The 24,065-nt window shown below is 41.8% G+C and overlaps 1 protein-coding gene across 1 annotated transcript in view; it reads left to right on the forward strand.

Moving 5' to 3' along the window:
* atp8b5b (ATPase phospholipid transporting 8B5b) overlaps positions 1–24,065 on the forward strand; it is a 206,312-nt gene that overhangs the window by 17,639 nt on the left and 164,608 nt on the right. The window contains exons 5-6 of the mRNA XM_060849059.1: positions 15,928–15,989; positions 23,490–23,562. Coding sequence (XP_060705042.1) covers positions 15,928–15,989; positions 23,490–23,562 — 135 coding nt within the window. The remainder of the gene's footprint in view (positions 1–15,927; positions 15,990–23,489; positions 23,563–24,065) is intronic.

A 24,065-nucleotide genomic window follows, 5' to 3' on the forward strand; every position in this document is an offset into this window, starting at 1 on the left:
TTGAGTGGTGGTGGACAACTAAACAGTTCATTAGAAGAAGGAGATTCCATAAATATCCCCAGCCTCATTAACATGTTGCCCAGCATGTCAGTACAAAAGATAAAGCTGAAGCATTTGCAAAACTTTTCAGCAATATGTGTCAAGTGGATGGTCAGTCTTGACCTTCTTCAGAGGTCCCCAGCAACACAGGTGCCAGTCTTCAACCAATTTAATTTGCTACTTTTGATGTTAAGAAACAGTTGGAAGCACTGGAGTTGCAGAGTTTATGAGCCATTATCATATTCTGGCAGTAGTACTGAAGACTTTGCTCCAGAATATACTACACTATTAACCAAGCTATTCTAGTACATCTACAATGTGGTACTGACATGATTATGTAGAAAATTGTCCAGGTATATCCATTACAAAAAAGCAGGTCAAATTCAACTCGGTTTATTATTGCCTCATCAGTCTACTCTTAATAATCAGTAAAGGGATGGAAGGTGTCACCAACAGTGTTATCAAGTAGCACCTGAGCATTTACCTGCTCAGTGATGCCCAGTTTGAGTTCCATCAGCTCCTGACTTCATAACCTTGTTTCAAAAATGGACAAAAGAGCTGAATTCCAGAAGTGAGGTGAAAATGATTGCACTTGACCAAATATGACCAAATATAGGAGCCCTAGCAAAACTGAAGTAAATGGATATCAGGGGAAACCTCTCTGCTGGTTAGAATTGTAACTGACATAATGATTACTGTGGTTGGAGATGAGTCATCTCAGCTCCAGATCATCTCCGCTGGAATTCCTCAGGTTAGTGTTCTTAGCCCAACTATTTTAGCTTGTTTACTTTCTTTTCATCATAAGGTCAGAAGTGGAGGTGTTCCCTGAAGACTGCGCAATGTTCAGCACCATTTGTAACTCCCCAGGTGCTGAACTAAATCATGCCCAATTGTACCAAGACCTGGAAAATTTCCAGGCTTGGGCTGACAAGTGGAAAGTAACATTCATGCCACGTGACTGCCTGGTAATATACCATAACCATACCAACAAGAGAGAATGTAACTATCTAGGTTCGTAGTGTATTGCAAGAAAATGAATTTGTGGAATGTCTGCAAGTGGCTTTTTGAGCAGTTTGTGGTGGAGCAGGCAACTGAGGTTAGGTTGGATCCAATATCCTTCCTTTTGGGCCTCTCAAATCTTCCCTCCCTGGATATGCATGGGAATAAATTGTTTAATGTCCTTTCTTTCTGCGTGAGGAAGAACATTCTAATGGGCTGTGTCAGAGAATCCCCCAGGACTGTTGAGTTGGCATAGGACAGTCATGGAGCACATATCCTTGGACTTCCTTACGCGTATGCTGCACCAGAAAACAGGATTGTTTTACAGAACATAGTGGCCCTTTTCGAATTATATTGATGTAGACACATCAGCTTTACTATTCAGGGCCTTCATTTAGCCGTGAGGCCTGTGTCTGTCAGTTTGGGGCCCCTGGGAAGAAGAATCCCAAATAAATATGGGTCTACTTACTATTGTTCTGAGTGGTGGGGAACCATGATGAGATTACGCTGAGTGCAGTAGTTTAATTGAATATCATTTAAGTTACTTTGTTATAACTTGGTTTAATTTTATTCTATCTGTTTATTTTTCTTCTTTCTCCTTGGTTATTTATTGAACGTAGTCTTTATAGGGTTTTTTTGTGTGTTTCTGTTGTCTGTAGAGTCGAGTACTAGTTTGTTTTCTATTATTGCTATTATATTATAAAGTTGTCATACTATTTTGTACTGGTTTTGTAATTTTGTTAAAAAACCTAAAATCTTTCTTTCAATAAAAATAGTTATTAAAAATGTAGTTTTTGTTGGTTATACTCAAATGTCAATATATCCTTTCTTAAATGCAGGAACCAAAACTATACACAGTACTCCAGTTGCAGTCACATCAAAACTTGAGGTCCTCTTTTGTACAGTTGGCTCTACCGTTGTATGTGTCTTTTTTACACGAATTGGCTTTAATGTGATTAAAGAATTTCAACCATTACTTACAGAACACAAACTTTCCTTATCTGTATTGACTATATCGCGATTCCAGCCCCAACAGTTTAAATGGCTCAGGTATTGCACAGTTTTCTTACAACACGAGATCGCACAAGAACGGAACTATCACGTTTTATCTGAACCGATTGTGCTGTGCGATCCTACACTTCTTCCATAATAATGGACTTGAGCACTTTCAAACAAATATGTGAATCAAATGGCTTATGGTTTCTTGGTTTCTGTCTCCATTCCTTCTTGAACATCGACGTCACATCAATGAATGCTTTTTATGACATTTATTGTCACGTATTTTACAGAGAGAAATACAATAAAATACAGTGAAAAACTTTATTTGTCACCACACTATGGTGCTATTTTGATAGTTTAAAAATAAGAGAAAAATGAAAAGATATAGTTTAAAGAGCAACCGAACGAACTGCGAATACTGTAAATCAGAAACAAAACAGAAATTGCTGGAAATGCTCAGCAGGTCTGACAGCATCTGTGAAGAGAAATCGGGGTTAACATTTCGTGTCTAGTGACCCTTCCTCAGAACACCTCAGAAGCCCATTTATGTTCATGTTCTGAGTCAGCTCAGAACCACTACCGCCTCATCAAGCCCAACTAACCCCAAAATTACTAATCCTTCAGCACCATCTTTCGCCACTGGGCCAATACACCTCCAGTTCACCCACCAATATCCGAATCTCTCGACACAGCCCACCTTGATGTTGGTATGATGCCCTTTCACCACTGTTTTGCCGCATCAGCGACAGACCCAACCAATAAAGTCACCGATCCTCAAGCACCATCTTTTGCTGCTGGGCCTACCTCACTGATGTCACCTTAGGACTCACTCTCTCCTGTACTGAGCTCACTCTCCCCCGTGCTGGAGTCACTCTTCTCCGTCACAAATGTCCATGCCAGGATAACTCGCTGCCACCAATGCAATCTGAACTCTGCACAAGAAGTAAAATAAAAAGGTAATAACAATATCTTCCTTTACAAACAATATTACCTCACCTCCTTTTCTTTTTTGTCTATTTTTCTGCAGATTCAATATCTCTGAATATCAAGTTCCCAGTTCATTACCTCACAAACATTTTTCTCTAACAGCTATCAATTCATATCAATTAAATTCTAATTATGGCAACAACTACTTTTTTAATGTTCATTCATGCGAGCATCACTGACCAGGAATTATTGCTTCGAAGGCAGTTAAGAGTCAACCATATTGCTCTGCATTTGGAGAAACATGTAGACCAGACTAGGTTGATCTTGTTACAACTGCTCATGCATTCAGATAAGAATCGAGCAAAACACCTTTAAAATTATAGGAAAACAATAAAAATGGACAAAGTGTAACAGAAATGTTTAGATATTAAAGTTTAACTTGTCACTCAGCAGGTCACACGTTAAGTGTTAAAAACAAAGTAAGCCATACATAAATGTTCATAAAATAAAACTTTTACAGGTATACTGTGGGTCTCCAAACAATACCACTTGTGATTTATAGAATCATAGAATCCCTACAGTGGAAGCAGGCATTTTGGCTTTATTGAATCCATGTCAACTCTCTGAAGAGCACCCCACCCAGACCCAGCCCCCAACCTATTTCTGCATTTGCTACAGCTAATCCACCTTGTCTGCACATCCTTGCACACTATTGCAATTTAGCATGGCCAATCCACCTCAGCTGCACATTTTTGGACTGTAGGAGGAAACCGGAGCCCATAGGAAACCCACTGAAACACCTTTCATGTTTAAATGATTCTTCTTCCTGAAGAAGGGCTTATGCCCGAAACGTCGATTCTCCTGTTGCTTTGATCCTGCCTGACCTGCTGCGCTTTTTCAGCAACACATTTTTAAGCTCAAAATTGAATTGGATCGACAACATCTAGCTGGGGCTGAGACAGACACAGGGGTTGATGAGTGCCAAGGCAACTGGTCAAAAGGTACGCTTCAGTTAAATGGGAATTTCCCATTATTGTGGTGTTAAATATTAGGCACTCTGTCCTGCATCTCACACACACTTACCTTCACCAAGCACCCCAATGGCCTTCATACTTTTCATGTCAACCCATGCCCCTCCACCCAATTCCAATGGGACCTTATAGAACCTGTGTCAAATTAATGCCAATTCATGACTCATCCCTCTGGCCTCTGTAGCCCTCTTCCAATTTAGTACAAACTCGTGGAAAATCATGACTCATTCATCCCAGGAACTCTTCCAGCCTCACTAACTGTGTGAATCACCTCTCAAATCAGGAAATGGAAGGATTTAGGAAAGAAATTCCAAAGTTAGCACACACAGATGGGTGAAAGCTTTACCATCAAATTAAGACCAGTTAAGTACTTCAGAAGCATCATTTCTTTTGCAATGTACTCTGAAGTGACAGCCAAAGCAAGGTCCTTGCAGAGTGATTAAATAATTGATCATATCATTGGTCTTAGATGCGAGTGAATGTATTGATATTAGTGAGAAGGTATATTTTTCTTACAGTGCCAGAGGCAGATAGGATAACCACCTGGAAAATAAAACCTCTGATCCTTGCACAACTCAGCACTAATATACCAAACATTATGTACTTACTTCTCCAGGTGGAATTTAAACCAAATACCTTTTGGTTGAAGGAACAGATACCATCCTAAGTCAAGACTAATACCCAAAGTAAGCAAATGCACACTAAAGAGATTAAAAAGTAATAGATACAAGTGGCATAACATCCGAAATGTCTAAATGACTCATGGCACAAAGTTAACGATCACACAACACCAGGTTATAGTCCAATAGATCTATTCGGAAGCACTAGCTTTGGACTGCTGCCCAAGACGACATGCGATTTTAAGGTATTTACAATTGAGGAATGTCATTTGAACTATCCAAATTTATCCAAGTTACCTTGCACTCCTCCCCAATTGTTTTATCCAATATTGGAGTCCTTAATTCTCCTGCTATGTCTGGTTACCTTTCCAAGTGATGAACCTCGATACTTGGAAGTCAAGCCCACTGTTCTAAGAGTTGCAACAAATGCGAAGATTTAATGACATTACATGAATCATGATTTGTTGCTGACTCACTGACTGCTATTCAAGAAACAAAACACACAGGGATTTCCTCAGTCTCAATAAAAATAACTATTTGTTGTAGCACTCTTAAAAAAATGTAAAAGAATAGGATCTCTATTCAGTAGGAACAAATTACTGCAGATGCTCTCCATGGATGCTACCTGACTCTCTGTGATTTCCAACATCCTTCACAATGGACTCTAAAATCTTACCAACGATGAAGGTCAGGCAAATCAGCCTGTAATTTTCTGTCTTTTGCCTCACTACCTTTTAAACAGGAGGGTTAAATTAGTGATTTTCCAGTCCTCTAGGACACTCTCCGACTCCAGTGATTCCTACAAGAATCTCCACCATCTCTTTAGCTACTCCTTCAGAACTCTGGGGTGTAGTCCATCTGGTCCAGGTGATTTATTCACCTTCAGACCTTTCAGGTTTTCTAGCATCTTCTCCTTGGTGATGACGACCATACTCACCTCTCTCTCTCTCTCTCTCACTTACCCTCCAACTCTCTTGAATTTTTGGGACATTAATCATATCTTCCCCCATGAAGATTGTTACAAAGACTTGTTCAGTTGCTCCACCAATTCTTTCTTCCCCATTGCTATTTTCCAACATCATTTTCCAGCAATCCAATGTCCACTTTTACCTCTCTTTTATCCTTAATATATCTAAAGAAACTCTTGCAATCTTATTTTATATTACTGGCTAGCTTACCCTCATATTTAATCTTCTCCCTTATTTATTTTTAGTTATTCTCTGTTATCTTTGTAGGTTTCCCAATCATATACCCACTGTGCTTCATCGCATTATGTGCTTTCTTTTTTGCTTTTATGCTATCCCTGACTTCCCTTGTCAGCCATAGTTGCTTCATCCTCTGTTTAGTATGCTTCTTTTTCTAAGGGATGAATTTTTGCTGTGTCTTCCAAATTACTCCCAGAAACTCCTGCCATTGCTGTTCCACTGTCTTTCCTGCTAGGCTCCTCTCCCAGTCAATTCTGGCCAGCTCCTCCCTCATGCCTCTGTAGTTGCCTTTATTCAATTGTAATATCATTATATCTGGTTCCAGTTTCTACTTCTCAAATTGCAGTGTAAGTGTTATCACATGATGATCACTACCTCCTGAGGGTTCCTTCATCTTAAGCTCCCTTATCATGTCTGCCTCATTGATAAATCTGTACAAAGCTCTGGTATGGCCACACTTGGAATATTGTGTACAGTTCTGGTCACCGCATTATAAGAAGGATGTGGAAGCTTTGGAAAGGGTGCAGAGGAGATTTACTAGGATGTTGCCTGGTATGGAAGGAATGCCTTACGAGGAAAGGCTGAGGGCTTTGAGGCTATTCTTGTTTGAGAGAAGAAGGTTGAGAGGTGACTTAATAGAGAGATACAAGATAATCAGAGGGTTAGACAGAGTGGACAGGGAGAGCCTTTTTCCAAGTATGGGAACGGCAAACACGAGGGACACAACTTTAAAGTGAGGGGAGATAGGTATAAGACAGATGTCAGAGGTAGTTTCTTTACTCAGAGAATAATAAGGGTATGGAATGCTTTGCTTGCAACAGTAGTAGATTTGCCAAGTTTAAGTGCATTTAAGTTGTCATTGGACAGGCATATGGGCGTACATGGAATAGTGTAGGTGGGATGGGCTTCAGATTAGTATGTCAGGGTGGCACAATATTGAGGGCCGAAGGGCCTGTAATGTTCTATGTTCTATAATTCCTGGAGTCCGGATTTTATATAGCCATTCAATGTCCTTCCGAACATTACTACCTAACAAGTGATAGAGAGCACTAACCGAAAGGGCACCAGTAGATCAGAGCATTCTCCTCTCCATGTCCGATTTGTAGGGATTAACCATCAATGTAGTCTTTTTTTGTACGAAGTCTCTAACCTGGAAGTAATGAAAGCGATCCTTCCTAGGTAGCTCGAACTTCTGACTCAGCTGTTCAAAGGACATCATGACCTCCCCATTGAATAGATCTCCTAAACAGGAGATACCTCTGGACTCCCAGAGCTTAAAGCCAGAGTCCATCGAACCTGGCTAGAATCCCGACATCCCCATTATGGGAGTGAAAGGGAAGTTTTTTTGTAAATTGCCTTTGCCCTGCCGCATCATTCTCCATGCTTTAACTGTATTTAGGACAGTCAAGTTTTTACAGTGGTCCATAACAGTTCTCATTTTGTCCATAAACAACAAATTAATGAGGGACATTTGTCTGGGAGGCCTCAATGTCTAGCCAAATTAATCACGGATTGTGACAGGCCCATTCAGCCACAAAGGATAACAAGGAACTGAATTGGCACTTCCTGAAGTCTGGAAAATCCAGACATCCCTCCCTCCCTCCCCTCTCTTGCGGAAGCTGCAACTCATCCAGCTTAAAAGATGCCATTTGTGATGCCAAATAAAAGATAGAAGCCAGCTGTAAAGCCGGCGCAGTGTTTGCCTTGGCCGCCTCAAAGGGAGCATGGGATATAATAGGCAAGGAAGAAACTTCATCTTAATCAGAGCTATTCTGCCCAATCAGGGTATTGGAAAATCTTCCCAGCGCTGAAGGTCCTGCCTGATTTTCTCTAGCAGCTGCCCATATTTTGCTTTATATAATTGATCGAGAACCAGGGTAATAAGAATGCTATTACATAGAACATAGAAAAGTACAGCACAGAACAGGCCCTTTGGCCCACGATGTTGTGCCGAGATTTAATCCGAGTGTAAAATATAGTAACTTAACCTATGCAGCCCTCAACTCATTGCTATCCATGTGCATGTCCAGCAGTCGCTTAAATGTCCCCAATGACTCTGCTTCCACCACCACAGCTGACAACGATTCCATGCATTCACAATCTCTGCGTAAAGAACCTACCTTTGACGTCTCCTTTATACCTTCCTTCTAATATCTTTAAGCTATGACTTCTGTCATCGTCAATCCTGCCCTGGGGAAACGTCTCTGGCTATTGACTCTATCTATTCCTCTCATTATTTTGTACACCTCGATCAGATCTCCTCTCTTCCTCCTTCTCTCCAGAGAGAAAAGTCCAAGCTTATTCAACCTTTCTTCATAAGGTATCATCCTAGTAAACCTTCTTTGCACCCTCTCCAAAGCCGCTGTATCTTTCCTATAGTAGGGCGACCAGAACTGGACACAATATTCCAAGTGTGGTCTCACCAGGGACTTGTAGAGCTGCAGCAAAACCTCGCAGCTCTTAAACTCGATCCCCTGTTAATGAAAGCCAAAACACCATATGCTTTCTTAATAACCCTATCCACTTGGGTGGCAGCTTTGAGGGATCTATGTATTTGCACACCCAGATCCCTCTGTTCCTCAGAATCCTATCTTTAATCCTATATTCAGCATTCGAGTTCAACCTTCCAAAATGCATCACTTTGCATTTATCCAGGTTGAACTCCATCTGCCATTTCTCTGCCCGTCTCTGCATCTTGTCTATGTCGCGCTGCAGCCTGCAGTAGCCCTCTATACTATCGATGACACCTCCAACCTTAGTGTTATCTGCAAATTTACTAATCCACCCCTCAACCTCCTCATTCAAGTCATTTATAAAAACTACTCAGAGCAGAGGCCCAAGAACAGGACCCCACTCAGCACAGCCCTCCAGGCAGAATACTTCCCATCTACAACCACTCTATGCCTCCGGTCAGCCCGCCAATTCTGAGTCCAGATAGCCAAACCTCCCTGTATCCCATACTTCCTGACTTTATGAATTACAGAAAACCTCCCTGTCCCCACCGGAAGGGGAAACGGATTCCATCCCCAAAGTTGGATATACTAGTAAGACCCCCCACAGGCATGGCCACTGATTTCATGAAATTCATTTTATACCCTGAAAACAAACCAAATAGTTTAATCATTTGTATTAATCACAGATATCATTGGATCGGTTAAAAAGAGAATACTTCATCCACATAGAGGGTAATTTAATGCCTGCCTGACCCTGCCTCCTGGGCAGTTATATTGAGATCTGTCCGAATGGCTTCCGGCAGCGGCTTGATCACCAATGTAAATAGTAGTGGGGAGAGAGGGCACCCTTGACAGCAGCCTCTGCCGTCACTAGAACTATCTGACCTTATGCCATTTGTGAGCACCGCTGCTTTCAGATCACTATATAGCGCTGCCACCCGTTTGATAAAAGCATCTCCAAGACCAAACTGTTCCATGACATAAAAAAAGTATGGCCAACCCACCCGATGAAATGCTTCTCTGCATCCAGGGAGACTACCAAACCCAGGATCGTGCTTTGCTGACATATTTGGGCCATATTTAATACTCTTTTAATATTATTAGTAGACCTACAACCCTTAATAAAACCTGTCTGGTCCTTCTTTACAATAAAAGGCAATACCTTCTCCAGCCTTAACACTAGCATTTCCTATAGGATTTTAAAATCTACGTTCAATAAGGATATGGCCTATACCCGCCCCACCACCTCCAGCCTTGACCTCCATATACTGCATGTTCAGAAATAGCTATACTCCCTATTCTGCAGAACAGTACCAAGTTCAAAAAGGCTGATGGGACAAAAAACATGTCAATTCTGGTATAACATTTATGTGGATTAGAAAAAAAGGTAAAATCCCTACCTTCGGGGTGAAGACATCTCCATACATCCACCAACCCCAACTCCTTGTTCAAGTTCACCAACTATCTGAATTGTGGAGACACACCCACAAGACCCCTAGGCATCCTGTCCACCTCAGGATCAATAATGCAGTTAAGTCTCCCCCTATAATTGTAAGACACACTCCAAGGGCCATCAACCTAGAGAGTGCATCTGTTACGAATTTAAAGGGATGTGCACTATACATTCAGAATCCCATATTCCTCTCCATGTATTAAAGCTTTCAGTATTATGAGGTCTGGGAAGTTTTTCCGGATGAGAATAGCCACTCCTCTGCTTTTCAAGTTAAAAGATGAGAAAACATCTGGCCAAATCCTCCCTGTTACAACTTCAAATGCTCTTTATTGGTTAAGTATGTTTCTTGTACCAAAGCTACATCGACTCTCTCTTTTCTAAGGCGTGACAGTATCTTTTTTCTCTTAATTGCTGCATGACTTCCCTTATCATTCCAGGTGCACCATTTAAACGAATGACTAGCTATGATCGTCCAAAACAGTCTGAGACTCCCTAAGAGGAAGAACCCCACTCATAATATGCTGAGTGAAAACCATAAACAGTTTGTGTAAGTTTAAAAGTACAACTTCCAAAACTACTAAATCAAAACTTCTGACAACTACATCTGCATCATAACAGTATAAAACATAACTGAAAAGATACTTTCCCCATTGTCCACAGGGGTGCTCATACCACGCATTAATCCCACCATGACTTCTTCTAGCTGGAACCATGCCCTTGCCCCAGACAACACAAAGTAAGGAAAAAAAAGTACCAATATCATGACAAAAATTTAAAAGTGGGCACCCAACCGATCCCCACCATACTGTAATCCTACGGACTCCTGGTAGAACAGCAAAAAAAAACCTCTTCCCTCCCCCGGCTGGCCGGATATCTAACAGAATACTGGATATTCAGGCACCTCAGCCGCAATTTTACCACATCAACAGCCTTCCTCTTGCGAATCACGACCGGGAAAAAGTTCTGAAAAAGCATGATTCATGATCCTTTATATACCATAGCGTGGGGATCATTTCCCAGTGTTCCAGAGGCTTCCAGCATCATTTATTTGTCTGTATAATTCTGGAGTTGCACTAGGATCGATGGGTGTAGGGGGAGGAGGCAGTTGGTTCAATCCGGACCTGTGCATTGTGACCTTCTGAGCCCACTCGACACCCACCTGGCCTACCTTAACCTCTAGCCTGAGAAACTGTGGGAGCCTCGATTTTTGAGATCATCGACCTGTTCCCCCAAGGCCTGCACTCGACATTCCAGGGCCTGTCCGCTGAGGATTCAGCTGCAGTCTCAGAAGTGGCGGCCGGTTGCTCCGCCGCAACCCCCACAACCCCCCCCCGACATGTCCGAGATGCTGGATCTCCAGGTCATGATCAAGATTGATTCCAAGCTGGCTTGCGTCTCTTCCATTGACGAGTCGATCTTCTCTCAGAGTTTTGCGAACTCCGAGATCGGGGTTGCTCAGCAGGTGAGTCCTCTGGAGTGGCCGCAGAGGCTGACACCGCAGTCACGGATGCATCCGTTGCTGCAGGGGACTCGCTGCCTGGTGCGAGCCCCATGCTCCTTTCCCCTTAGTTATCTTACACCTGCACCAAACTGTTCAGAAGTGGTGCTAAGTAGTTCTAAGGGTTGGGAAATAGTTATTTTTAACAAATTGGACAATGAAGGGAGGGTGAGTTCTCCACTTCGTCTGAGTTCTGGTGCAGAGCTCAGCAAAGCAAACCTACTGGGTCCCTGCCATCTTGAATCCTCCTCAACGAAAACGACTTTAAATCTACACAATTCCACTTCCCAACACTTGGCCCACAACCTTGAATGTTATGACATTTCAAATGCTCATCCAAGTACTTTTTAAAAAAATGCTGTGAGGATTCCTGCTTCAATTATCCTCTCAGGCAGTGCGTTCCAAATTCCTACTGCTGTCTGGCTGAAAATATTTTTCCTTAAAACCTCTCTAAATGGGAAATAGGAAATAACAGGACATTTAGAAAAGCCTGATATCATCAAACACAGTCAATACTCTTTTGTGAAATGAAAATGACAAATTTTCTAGAATCAGAGTTGATAAAGGTGAATAAGTAGATATTGTGAATTTGTATTTTCAGAAATAATTTATTAAGATGCCACATAAAAGGTTATTGCACAAAATAGCAGCTTATGGTATTGGGGATATCACGGATGAGGATTGGTTAACATAGAAGACAAGGAGTTGAGACTAATGGGTCTTTTCCAGGTTCAGAAGAATTAACTCTTGGAGTTCCACATGCTTAGTCTTAGGGCCAATTTTTCCCCCTCCATATTAGTGATATGGAGGAGGGTCAGTGTGGATTGTGTTCATATTTGCTTATGATACAAAAATAGGTGGGAAAGAATGTTATACTGAGATGACAAGGAATCTGCAATGGAATGTAGACAGGTTGTTTCAGTAGACAAAGACTTGGTGGATATAGTTTAATTAGGAAGCTTCAGGGTCACTTTGGGGATTTTTATTTAAAAGCAGATTTTTATTTAAAAAGAGAGACACTCCAAAAAAGTGCAGTACAGAAAGCACAAAACATTAGCATGCAGGTACAACAAGTAATTAAGGAAAACGGGTTTTTTGTCTTTATTGCTCAGGTTTTGAATTTAAACATTGAAGAAGTCTTGTTACAAATGTACACGGTGTTGGTTCAACAGCAACTAATGTACTGTGTGCAGTTGTGGACCTTGTATCTAAGAAAGAATATACTGACATTGAATTGAATTAGCTCTATTGTCACATGTACTCAAATAAGTATAGTGAAAAGTTTACGAGTCATCACATTAGGGTGCCATCTTAGGTACAAAGGTACCTAGGTACAGATTCTTAAGAGTAAATTATTAGGAAAAAGAAATTAGAAAAATAAAGAAAAGCTTAGCATTACAGATCATGCAAATAAGTTAAAAAGTAAAGAAATAATAAGTTCAGAAGAACAGTTGTTCCAACCCAGTTCATGCCGGCACCTAGCCTGTAGTAACTGGAAGAGAGACCTCTACCACTTCGCCGCTGCCTATGCTACACCCACCCACATGGGAGTTGCCACACTTTAGCCGCCATCTCTTCATCACTCGCCATCTCGCCACCTCGTTGACACCACTGAGCCACACTCACCCCACAACCAGGAGTCCCCAGCTTTGCTGCTGCCGCTGCTTTGTCGATAACCAGAAGGCCCCTCTCAGGGCCTATTGTGACCGCAACCAGGTGTCCCTGGCTCTGCTGCTGTCACGGTCCAAAAATCCCTGTTCTGGGCATAACATGCTCCTGCTGCCATCAGTGCTGCCTCCCCAATTGCTGGAGGAGCTTTGCTTACGTTCCTGCTGCCACCGGCCCTGAACTTCCTTGCTGCCAGTACCATCAGCCCCAAAAACTGGGAGGACGTCCTTGTTGCTGCTGCCACGTGCACCAAATGCTGGGAGGACATTCTTGCTGCTGCTGCCTCCAAGCACGAGAAGAGGCTGCATCCGCCACTCTGCACATCACCTGCTCTCCTGGCCATGCAGAAGTTGCTGACCAACCTGCCACAGCAAGGTTAAAAGATAAGAAGAAAAGAAAAACAAAACCGAAAAAGAGGAGAAGCAAAAGGAAAGGAAAAAGAAGGAAAGCAGATGTGATCAAATGAGACCACATGCAGCTCTCCTGCTCTGTTGTCATCTTGCTCACAGGCAGTTCAAAATAGATTGACTAGACTGATTCATAGGACAAAAAGGTTTACTTATTCAGAACAAATAAACACATTAGGCTTTTTTATGCCTTAGGATTTAACTGGGTACCATCCTCAAACACCTTTGCTGACCAATTAGTTCATTGTTCTTCTCATCGATTCTACTTCTTGATTGAAATAAATGTTTGTTGTGTGTTATGAAACATTTGTTTAATGTTTTGCCACTACTCATCTCCTGCCTTCCCCTTAATCTATTTTCCGAGCTCATTTTAGACATTTTAGACTCATACCTCTGTAATTACCCTTATTTAAGTTGAGGACACTGATTTTAGACCAGAGTCGCTCTCCCTGGAACTGCATTTGAAATCCTATTATATTGCGATCACTACTCCATGAGGGCTCTTAACTATTGGATCTCTTATTAATCTTATCTCATTACATGTGACCAGACTGAAAAAGCCAGTTCCCAGCTAAGGTCTGCAATATTGATTGGAGTTTAGAAAAATGAAAGATTATCTCGTTGAAACATCCATGATTCTCAGAGGTCTTGCCAGGTTAGATGTTGAAAAGATGCTTCAATTAGTGGGGGATCTCAAACTGGGGCACATAGTCACAGAATGAGATAATATTCATTTAAACAGATGTGAAAAGATTTATTTTACCAAAGAGTAGTGAATGTCTGGAATTCTGTACCCCAGAGAGTTGTGGAGGCTAGTTCACTCAAAGTGTTTAAAGAGGATTAGATTACTTACAGTGTGGAAACAGGCCCTTTGGCCCAACAAGTCCACACCGACCCGCCGAAGTGCAACCCACCCATACCCCTACATTTACCTCTTACCTAACACTACGGGCAATTTAGCATGGCCAATTCACCTGACCCGCACATCTTTGGACTGTGGGAGGAAACCGGAGCACCCGGAGGAAACCCACGCAGACACGGGGAGAACATGCAAACTCCACACAGTCTGTCGCCTGAGTCGGGAATTGAACCCGGATCTCAGGCGCTGTGAGGCAGCAGTGCTAACCACTGTGCCACCGCGCCGCCCACTAATGTAGAAGCTTTTTGAAACATCAAGGAATTGAGGGCTATGAGAAGCTGTCATGAAAGAGATGAAGCCTGGAGCCATGATCTTATAGAATGGTGGGGCAGACTAGAGGGGCCGAATGGCTTTCTTCTGCTCCTATTTTCATGTTCTTATGTTTAATTGGATCATATTTTGAACCAAAGTAGTACGATATATTTTCTGTGACACATTCTACAGCAGTGGTTGTCATTACTGGCTAATGAATACTGATTGTTACCAAAAATATATGTGTAATAGAGCAGAAAATTTAATGCTTCTCTTACTTAGTGTTTCCCATGTCAGTAATGAAATATTGTAACTAACTAATCTTTCGATTGAAGGGGACATACACATATTCTTATGTCAAGAAAATCCAATCTGCCACCTCTAAGGCATTTCTTTTCAGCTCAACACAAGAATCATTGGACTGAATTTTCAACTTGAGCAATGCTACAGTGAATGGATCATCTATCCATTATTCTCCCTGACTCATTTTGCTTCCTATTAACTTAAGTTGGGTAACAAGTGGTTAATCTTTCTATTTTATGCCCTCTGAAGTTCAATGTTCTACTTAGTATTAAATACTAAAATGGCAAAAGGGAAGTAGTTTACAATTTGAGCTGATCTCATTTAACTGCTCCCAGACAACTATAAAATTAGTTTAGATTATTTATCTTTTAAACTGTTAGTGCTGGCTGATCATATTTGTCTGTCCAATTAATTGAGACTAGGGGCTGAAAATTACAGGATTGGGAGGTAGGATGGAGTTATCCCACATGACCTGGTTAAAGACTGTCAGAATCAGCAGTCCCTTGGAATTGAGGAAGGCATCTCTCAGGTTGAATGAGTCTTTAGATGACTGAGGACCCCAATTTTAATCACCAAATATTTCTGCAGTGGTTCATTGATGCTTAGGGAATTTGAATTTGCATCTCTTTCCTCTGTTTGCTTCTCTTTCCTCTGCTGCCACAGTTCTGCTTCACAGTAGAGCTGCTTAGTTTTGAAGTGATTTGCACCTTCATGGGTCAGGAGGTGTTATACCTACTGAGTGGGTTGCCTTTTTAATATTTAAATCTTCCCATTCCAACTATTTATTGGCAAGGGTTGGGTAATATTGGGACCAGTTGAGTTTTGAATCAGCTATATTAATTCTTAGTTATTTACCTAAATGTGGGTTAACTGCTGATCTCGATGTTCTCCCATCCTCAATATTTTAGGGGTGAGCTTAAAGGGTTGGCTGCGAAGGTGGTGGACTAGCCACGCAACCTAGTTTACATGCTCCCATGCTGAAAATACACCAAATAGGCTCTTTTTGAGGGAAAATGTGCATTAATTTTATTGAGGCATGTATGAGTCAGAAAGCATCATTTTGCATAACGTGAATACAAATTGTTATGTGATGTCCAGTTGGATAACAATTCTGTCTGAACTTAACTAATTTTATAATTTGGTTAATTTTCCAGCATCGTTACAGGAGTGACAACCAAGTCAACAATCGGGAAGTTATGATTCTGAAGGATGGGCAGTAAGTCACACCCTTGTATTTTTCAAAGTAATAACATTCTTCAAATTACTTATATTCAATGTATGAATCTTGCTTCCAGAATTGTATTGTCGCTTGACACTTTGAATTGTGCCCTGCTGCCTGTTATTTTTAATATAAATTCATTTATTCACATTTATGTTGTAAATTGCCATGGCAAACTTGCCATGATGCCACAAATTGTAGTGACAGCCTTTGTATCTCTGAAGGATGTGAAATTTTCCTCATTCAGAATTCTGCCTTTTTAATTCTTTTCCAACTTCCTCCTCTCCTTGGCTGTTGCCTCTTCAAAGTGCCAGTACCTAGCTGCTGTTCATGTTCACAATTCGAGCCACTTCACTGTTAAGGTTGCATCCCTGGTAATGCCTACCAGCTATTGACTGTTCCTGTCCCAAGCTATTGGTAGAACCACCAAACTTTCCACCTTGATGCAAGTACTGCTCTAGGGTTCCTCAGCAGCATAGCAACAGCAGCATCCACTACTGGATGTACAAGACACTAGGAAATGGGTTTCTAGGAGTTGAAGTGAGATGAGGCATTGGTACTTCATTGTTGCTTGATGCAGAATACCACTCTCTCTTACTGCTTGCAACAAATTGGCATCGCATACATTGCCAAATCATTGGACTGCTGTATATCGAATGTAACCAACCAGTCCACTGGCTTGTGCATACAACCAATGCAGCAAAGTACTGGGAAGGCTTCAGCATAAACTACTGGGAAAATAGAAGATTTATGCTTCTTGTCACTGGCTATAAAATCATAAAACTGCTTTTGAAAAGCATTTTGATAATAAAAGGCAGCAGTATTTTTTTTATCCTTATACTCAATTAGCAGTCAAAAACATTAATGGGGAATTAAACACATGCCCATTTTTCCTTCGTGGTCAGACTGTGATGCAGGTCAATTTTTGAATCCAGGCATGTTTAGGCTGTATTTCGATGCTTTGACATTGAGCCTGAAGTTCTTCAAAGTTCATCCACAGAAGGGAGTACAACTTGGGTTTATAAGAATGATGCCTAGACTTAGGTTTAGTTTTTAATGAGAGATTATACGATTTTTCTCTAGAATTTAGAAGGTTAAGGTATAATCCAATCAAAGTCTTCACGATATTAATAAGAAAAGACAGAAAAGTTAGTTATTTCTATTGGTTGGGGATTTTAGAACTAGGGAGCATAGTCTGCGAACTAGGGTCAAACCTTTCAGAGGAGATGTTCGGAAGCACTTCTATATACAAAGAGTGATTGATGTTTGGAACTCCCTTACACAAACAGCAGTGGATGCTAGGCCAGTTGGTAATTTTAAATCTGAAATAGATAGTTTTTTTTAAGGAAGATTATTCAGGGATGTAGACCAAAGTTGGAGTTAGGCCACAGATCAGACATGATCTCATTGAATGGTGGATCAGACTCAAAGCACTGAATGGCCTGCTCCTGTTCCCATGTTCCTATGACTCCCGTACATCGATCACAGCAGAGAGGGAAAGGCATACTCAGACTGGTGTTGAAGTTTTCCTTTTTTAAAATTTGTTGAGCATTGTTGCTGTGTTATGTACAAATTCCGTGTCCTTAAACTGAATAAAAGGATGGGTGTTCTTCTCACATACATTAGTTTGGATTTGGAACCAGAGTTTATGTATGTAAAAGTTTGTTGATTTGGTTAATTAAATACAAACTTGGATCTAAGAGAAGGTGCAAATAAATCAGATTTGTAGAGCTGTTAGAGGTCAATATCGCTTTTAAAAGAGACAGAAGTTTCACATTTCCTGTTTGTAGAAATCATTTTTAATGTATTGTACGCATACATTTGCATCTATTGACGATGTATTCGCAACGTATTGAAATTACTGTCAGTTAGTAGTGAATTGACAGTTAATACTGTCTAACTAATAATACTGGATTCAGTCGGGATGGCAAGTTTATGAACTTGAAACATTTTGATTTCCATGAAAATCTTTTTTTTTATGACTCTAAATTGTTATTTTAAAAACTTCCTTTTCACATTTCACGATTGTGGGATTTTAATTTGTGTTCTGAATTTCCAGTTCTGTATGCATCTGGAGGAGTATATGAATTGGAAGGGTTTAGAAGGATATGGGCCAAATGCTGGCAAATGGGAGTAATTAACTTAGGATATTTGGTTGGCATGGATGAATTGGACAGAAGAGTCTGTTTCCGTGCTCTATCATTCTAAGCTCCTGCGCACTTTTTAAAAATAATTTTAGTAATGGCCAAAATGTAAGTCCTTGTTAAATAAACAATTTCTAACAAATGTCATTTTAGCTTTTCTTTCTTCATCTTGGAACACCATCTTAATTCCTGTCCAAACTTGAACTGAGTTAAATATTTTGTAGGATGATACTTCAGCATTGTGGGTGCACAAAAGTAATGTTTGTGTATCTTTGCTATTAAAAGGGCCATACAACATTGCTGAGGCCTGTGTCACTATCACTTCACTGCTCAGATCAGACGACACTGGCCCCAAGGTTCAGATGTCTTGCTGGAGGTTCTGGTCCAGTCCTGGGTCCTCTAGGCTTTAAGCCCACAGAGAATGCCCACTCAAGACATCACAATTGCTAACTCATAGCAGTCAGCAGGTTGCCTCCACATCAGTTGTGGATAGAAGGGCAGTATTTAGTCATATTGGCAAACACAGTAAGAAGAAGAGATGTTGAGGACATTTGAGTGGCATGCAGGTTCATTGCCTCTATGTTATCTGTGCTTCTGTATATATATTTTTTTTTCACTGGGACTGCTGTAGCATTTGCCACATGTTGACATGACCATCTGCAATGAAAGTAATGACACATCTTCCCTATCAAAAAGCGATGCTAAACTTCCATTGGGACACATTTTATTGCCTCAGATCATCGGCATTGTGTGTGTGTCTAGAAGATGCACGGCAGATATTCACCAAGGTTCCTTAGACAGCACCTTCCAAACCCATAACCAATGCTGTCTTGGAGGATAAGGATAATACTTTACATGGCAATACCACCACATGCAAGTTCCCCTCCAAGCCACTCCCATCCAGGCTTGGAAATATATTGCAGTTATCAATGACCATGAAGCCTTTGTCGTTTCTTGGAAAAACCCATCTGGTTCACTCATATCCTTCCTTCAAGGAAGGTCATCCTCACCTGAGCTGGCCGACATGTTTTGAAATAGCCCAGCAAAACAGAATTGTGATAAACTCTCAAAAGAATGAAACTAGTCGAACTACATAACATCAAACTGGACACTGGAAAAGACAAAGTCCTGTTGATCCTGCAGAATTCTCCTCACTAACATCTGGGGGATGGTGTCAAGTTGAGGGAGCTTTCTCACAGATTAGTCAAGCAACAGTCTGACATAGTCATACTCACAGAATCATACATCACAACACCATGATCACCATCCCTGAATATGTCTGGTCCTGCCGATAGGACAGACCAAACAAAGGTGGTATACAGCCAGAAGCAAGTTTCCCTGGGATTCCTCAACATTGATCCTGGACCTCATGAAGTCTTCAGGTTAAACATGGGCAAGGGAACCTCCTGCTGGTTACCACATACAACCTCTACAAATGAATCAGTACTCCTTCATTTTGAACAACATGTGGAGGAACCACTGAGGATGGCAAGGATGGACAGGGGGATTTCACCAACAGTGGCTCTGCAGCAGTACGACTGATCGAGCTGGTCAGGTCCGAAAGAACATAGTTTTTGGGAAAGCAAATCTTAGCAGGACTTATACACTTAATGGTAAGATCCTAGGGAGTGTTGCTGAACAAAGAGACCTTGGACTACAGGTTTATAGCTCCTTGAAAGTGGAGTCGCAGGTAGATAGGATGGTGAAGAAGGCATTTGGTATGCTTTTCTTTATTGGTCAGAGTGTTGAGTACAGGAGTTGGGAGGTCAGAACATTGGTTAAGCCATTGTTGGAATATTGCATGCAATTCTGATCTCCTTCCTATTGGAAGGATGTTGTGAAACTTGAAAGGATTCAGAAAAGATTTACAAGCATATTGCCAGGATAGGAGGATTTGATCTATAGCAAGAGGTTGAATAGGCTACGGCTGTTTTCCCTGGAGCGTCGAAGGCTGAGGGATGACTTTATAGAGGTTTATACAACCATGAGGGGCGTGGATAGGATAAATAGACCTATTTATCTGGATAGGGGGAGTCCAGAACTAGAGGGCATAGGTTTAGGGTGAGAGGGAGGAAAGATATAAAAGAGACCTAATGGACAACTTTTTCATGCAAAGAGTGGTACATGTATAGAATGAGCTGCCAGAGGAAGTGGTGGAGGCTGGTACAATTGTGACATTTAAATGGGATCTGGATGGGTATATGAATAGGAAGGGTTTGGAGGGATATGGGCCAGGTGCTGGGAGTTGGGACTGGATGGGGTTGGGATACCTGGTCAGCATAGATGGGTTGGACTGAAGGGTCTGTTTCCGTGCTCTGCATCTCTATGACTGTATGACTCTAAATGGATAGACTAGAAACTTGGTTAGAGAAATAGAGATGGCATTTAATCTGGACAAATGCGAGGTGATGCATTTTGGAAGAACTAATACATGAGGGAAATATACAGTAAATGGCAAAACGTTTAGTAGCACTGGGGAAACAGGCCCACAGTTCCCTGAAAGTGCCAAAACATGTGAATAAGGTGGTCAAGAAGGTATATGATCTGAATGCCTTCGTGGGTTTAGGCATTGAGTATAAAAGCAAGTCACATTTTAGCTGTGTAGAACTTTATTTAGGCCACATTTGAAATATTGTGCACAGTTCTGGTCAGAAATGGTTTACCAGGATGCTGGTATGAAGGGTATGATATATGAGGAAAGATTGGATAAACTTGGTTTGCTTTCACTTGAACATTTACGCTTGAGGTTGATAAAAGTGTATGAAATTATGAGGCATAAGTAGACTGGATTCCCAGGTAGAAATGTCAATTACTCGTGGACATAGGGTAAATGTAAAGGGGGTCAATTTGAAAGAGATGCAAGAGGCAAGCTTTTTGCATAAAAGGTAGTCAGTGCCTGGAATGCACTGCCAGAGCAGGTGGTGGACATGCATAGAATAGCAATGTTCAATAAACATCTTGACAGATCCGTTAATAGGCAGGAAATAGAAAGTTATGGACTGCATTGAGTCAAAAGCTTTTGACGTGAGACAGGCATCATGTGTTGGCACAGTCTTGGTGGGCTGAAGAGCCTGTTTCTGTGCTGAATTGCACTTTGCTCTTTTTTCGTTAAGTGTGAATTTCTGTAACAGAAGTATATTATGGATCAAACATTACAGTAACCTTGTCATAAAATAGCATGAATAAAGATCACTGAAGATGGCAGCACATAGAGATATGGTAGTTAAAAAAAGGCCTTTGACACACCTGTCTTCAGTTGGAGGAGCACTGCAGCTTTATAGAACTTGAGTTAGCCTACACTTGGAATATTGCATACGGTTCTGGTCACCACACTACCAGAAAGATTAGATTAGATTAGATTACTTACAGTATGGAAACAGACCCTTTGGCCCAACAAGTCCACACCGACCCGCCGAAGCGCAACCCACCCATACCCCTACATTTACCCCTTTACCTAACACTACAGGCAATTTATCATGGCCAATTTACCTGACCTGCACATCTTTGTGACTGTGGGAGGAAACCGGAGCACCCGGAGGAAACCCACGCAGACACGGGGAGAATGTGCAAACTCCACACAGTCAGTCGCCTGAGTCGGGAATTGAACCCAGGTCTCTGGCGCTATGAGGCAGCAGTGCTAACCACAATGCCACCGTGCCGCCCACAGAACTTGAGCACCTGGTGGAAACCCACACAGAGAATGTGTAAACTCTACGTAGATAGTCACCCAAGGGTGGAATTGAACCTAGGTCCCTGGCACTGTGAGGCAACAGGGCTAAGCACAGAGCCACCATGTCACCCACAGATGTGCCTGCTTTGAAGAAGGTACAGAAAACGTTTACCAGGGTATTGCCCAGTGTGGAGGATTTTAGGTATCAAGAAAGGTTGGATAGACTGAGTTTGTTTTCACTGGAACACAGGAGGTTGAGGGGCGACCTGACAGAAGTTTATAAGATTGTGAATGGCATGGGTAGAGCTTTTTCCCAGGGTGGAGGGGTCAATTACTGGGGAACACAGGTTCAAGGTGCAGGGGTGAGGGGTAAAGTTACTAGCGGCGTACCGCAAGGGTCGGTGTTGGGTTCATTGCTGTTCGTAATTTTTATAAATGACCTGGATGAGAACTTAGAAGGGTGGGTTAGTAAATTTGCAGACGACACTAAGGTCAGTGGAGTTGTGGATAATGACGAAGGATGTATTAGGTTGCAGAGAGACAGATAGGATGCAGAGCTGGGCTGAGAGGTGGCAAAAGGAGTTTAATGTGGACAAGTGTGAGGTGATACATTTTGGACGGAGTAATCGGAATGCAAAGTACTGGGCTAATGATAGGATTCTTGGGAGTGCAGATGAGCAGAGAGATCTCGGTGTCCACGTACACAGATCCCTGAAAGTTGCCACCCAGATTGACAGGCATACAGTGTTTTTTCCTTTATTAATAGAGGGATTGAGTTCTGGAACCAGGAGGTTATGCTGCAGCTGTACAAAGCTCTGGTACGGCCACACTTGGAATATTGTGTACAGTTCTGGTCACCGCATTATAAGAAGGATGTGGAAGCTTTGGAAAGGGTGCAGAGGAGATTTACTAGGATGTTGCCTGGTATAGAAGGAATGTCTTACGAGGAAAGGCTGAGGGCTTTGAGGCTGTTCTCGTTTGAGAGAAGAAGGTTGAGAGGTGACTTAATAGAGACATACAAGATATTCAAAGGGTTAGATAGGGTGGACAGGGAGAGCCTTTTTCCAAGTATGGGAACGGCAAACACGAGGGGACACAACTTTAAAGTGAGGGGAGATAGGTATAAGACAGATGTCAGAGGTAGTTTCTTTACTCAGAGAGTAGTAAGGGTATGGAATGCTTTGCCTGCAACAGTAGTAGCTTTGCCAAGTTTAAGTGCATTTAAGTCGTCATTGGACAGGCATATGGACGTACATGGAATAGTATAGGTGGGATGGGCTTCAGATTAGTATGTCAGGGTGGTGCAACATCGAGGGCCGAAGGGCCTGTACTGCACTGTACTGTTCTATGTTCTGCGTTCTAAGATGTGCGAGGCATGTTTTTCACACAAAAAGTGGTGAGTGCCTGGAAAGCATTGATAGAGGAAGTGGTGGAAGCAGACACAGTAGCAGCATTCAAGAAGTACCTGGATGAATAAATGAATAGGAAGGGAAAAGAGGCATTTATCTTGTAAATGAAGGCAGTTTTAGTATGGTAGGGCAAAATGTGTGGGCACAGACTTGGAGAACTGAAGGGCCTGTTCCTGTGTGTATTGTTCTTTGTCTTTTGCTCTTCAAAGCCTTTATCAATCCACTCTTATGTTTTTCATTTTGATGGTATCTAGTGGCATTTATTTCCTTGTAGGTTGCAGAGAGGAAAATGGATGCATGTTGAGGTGGGCGATGTAATTAGGATGGAAAATAACCATTTTGTGACGGTAAGTAGCAAATTATACTTTCTCCTCCCCTCCCTTCAATATTTTAGTGGTGGTGATGGAATTGGCCTTGCAACCTGGAGCCCTGAATTTCAATCCCACCACAGCAAATTGAGAAAATTAGTTTTTAAAATTTATGGCCTGGGAAATGTCATTAAAGATATACTATTCCCGAAATACTGAGTCGAGAGTGTGGTGCTGGACAAGCACAGCATGTCAGGTAGCATCCGAGGAGCAGGAGAATTATCATTTTGGGCATAAGCCCTTCATCAGGCATGAGGCTTGTGGGCTAGGGGGGCCTCATGCCTGATGAAGGGCTTACACCCGAAACATTGATTCTCCTGCTCCTCGGATGCTGCCTGACCTGCAGCGCTTGTCCAGCACCACACTCTGGACTCTGATCTCCAACATCTGCAATCCTCACTTTCTCCTCTTCCTCAAATATTGTTGAGTAACATTTGTTTAATGTGTTGCCATTCTTTCTATTTTTACTGAGTGCTGAAGCT

The sequence above is a fragment of the Hemiscyllium ocellatum genome, chromosome 1 (genome assembly GCF_020745735.1).
Source record: "Hemiscyllium ocellatum isolate sHemOce1 chromosome 1, sHemOce1.pat.X.cur, whole genome shotgun sequence".
NCBI classification, from domain to species: domain Eukaryota; kingdom Metazoa; phylum Chordata; class Chondrichthyes; order Orectolobiformes; family Hemiscylliidae; genus Hemiscyllium; species Hemiscyllium ocellatum.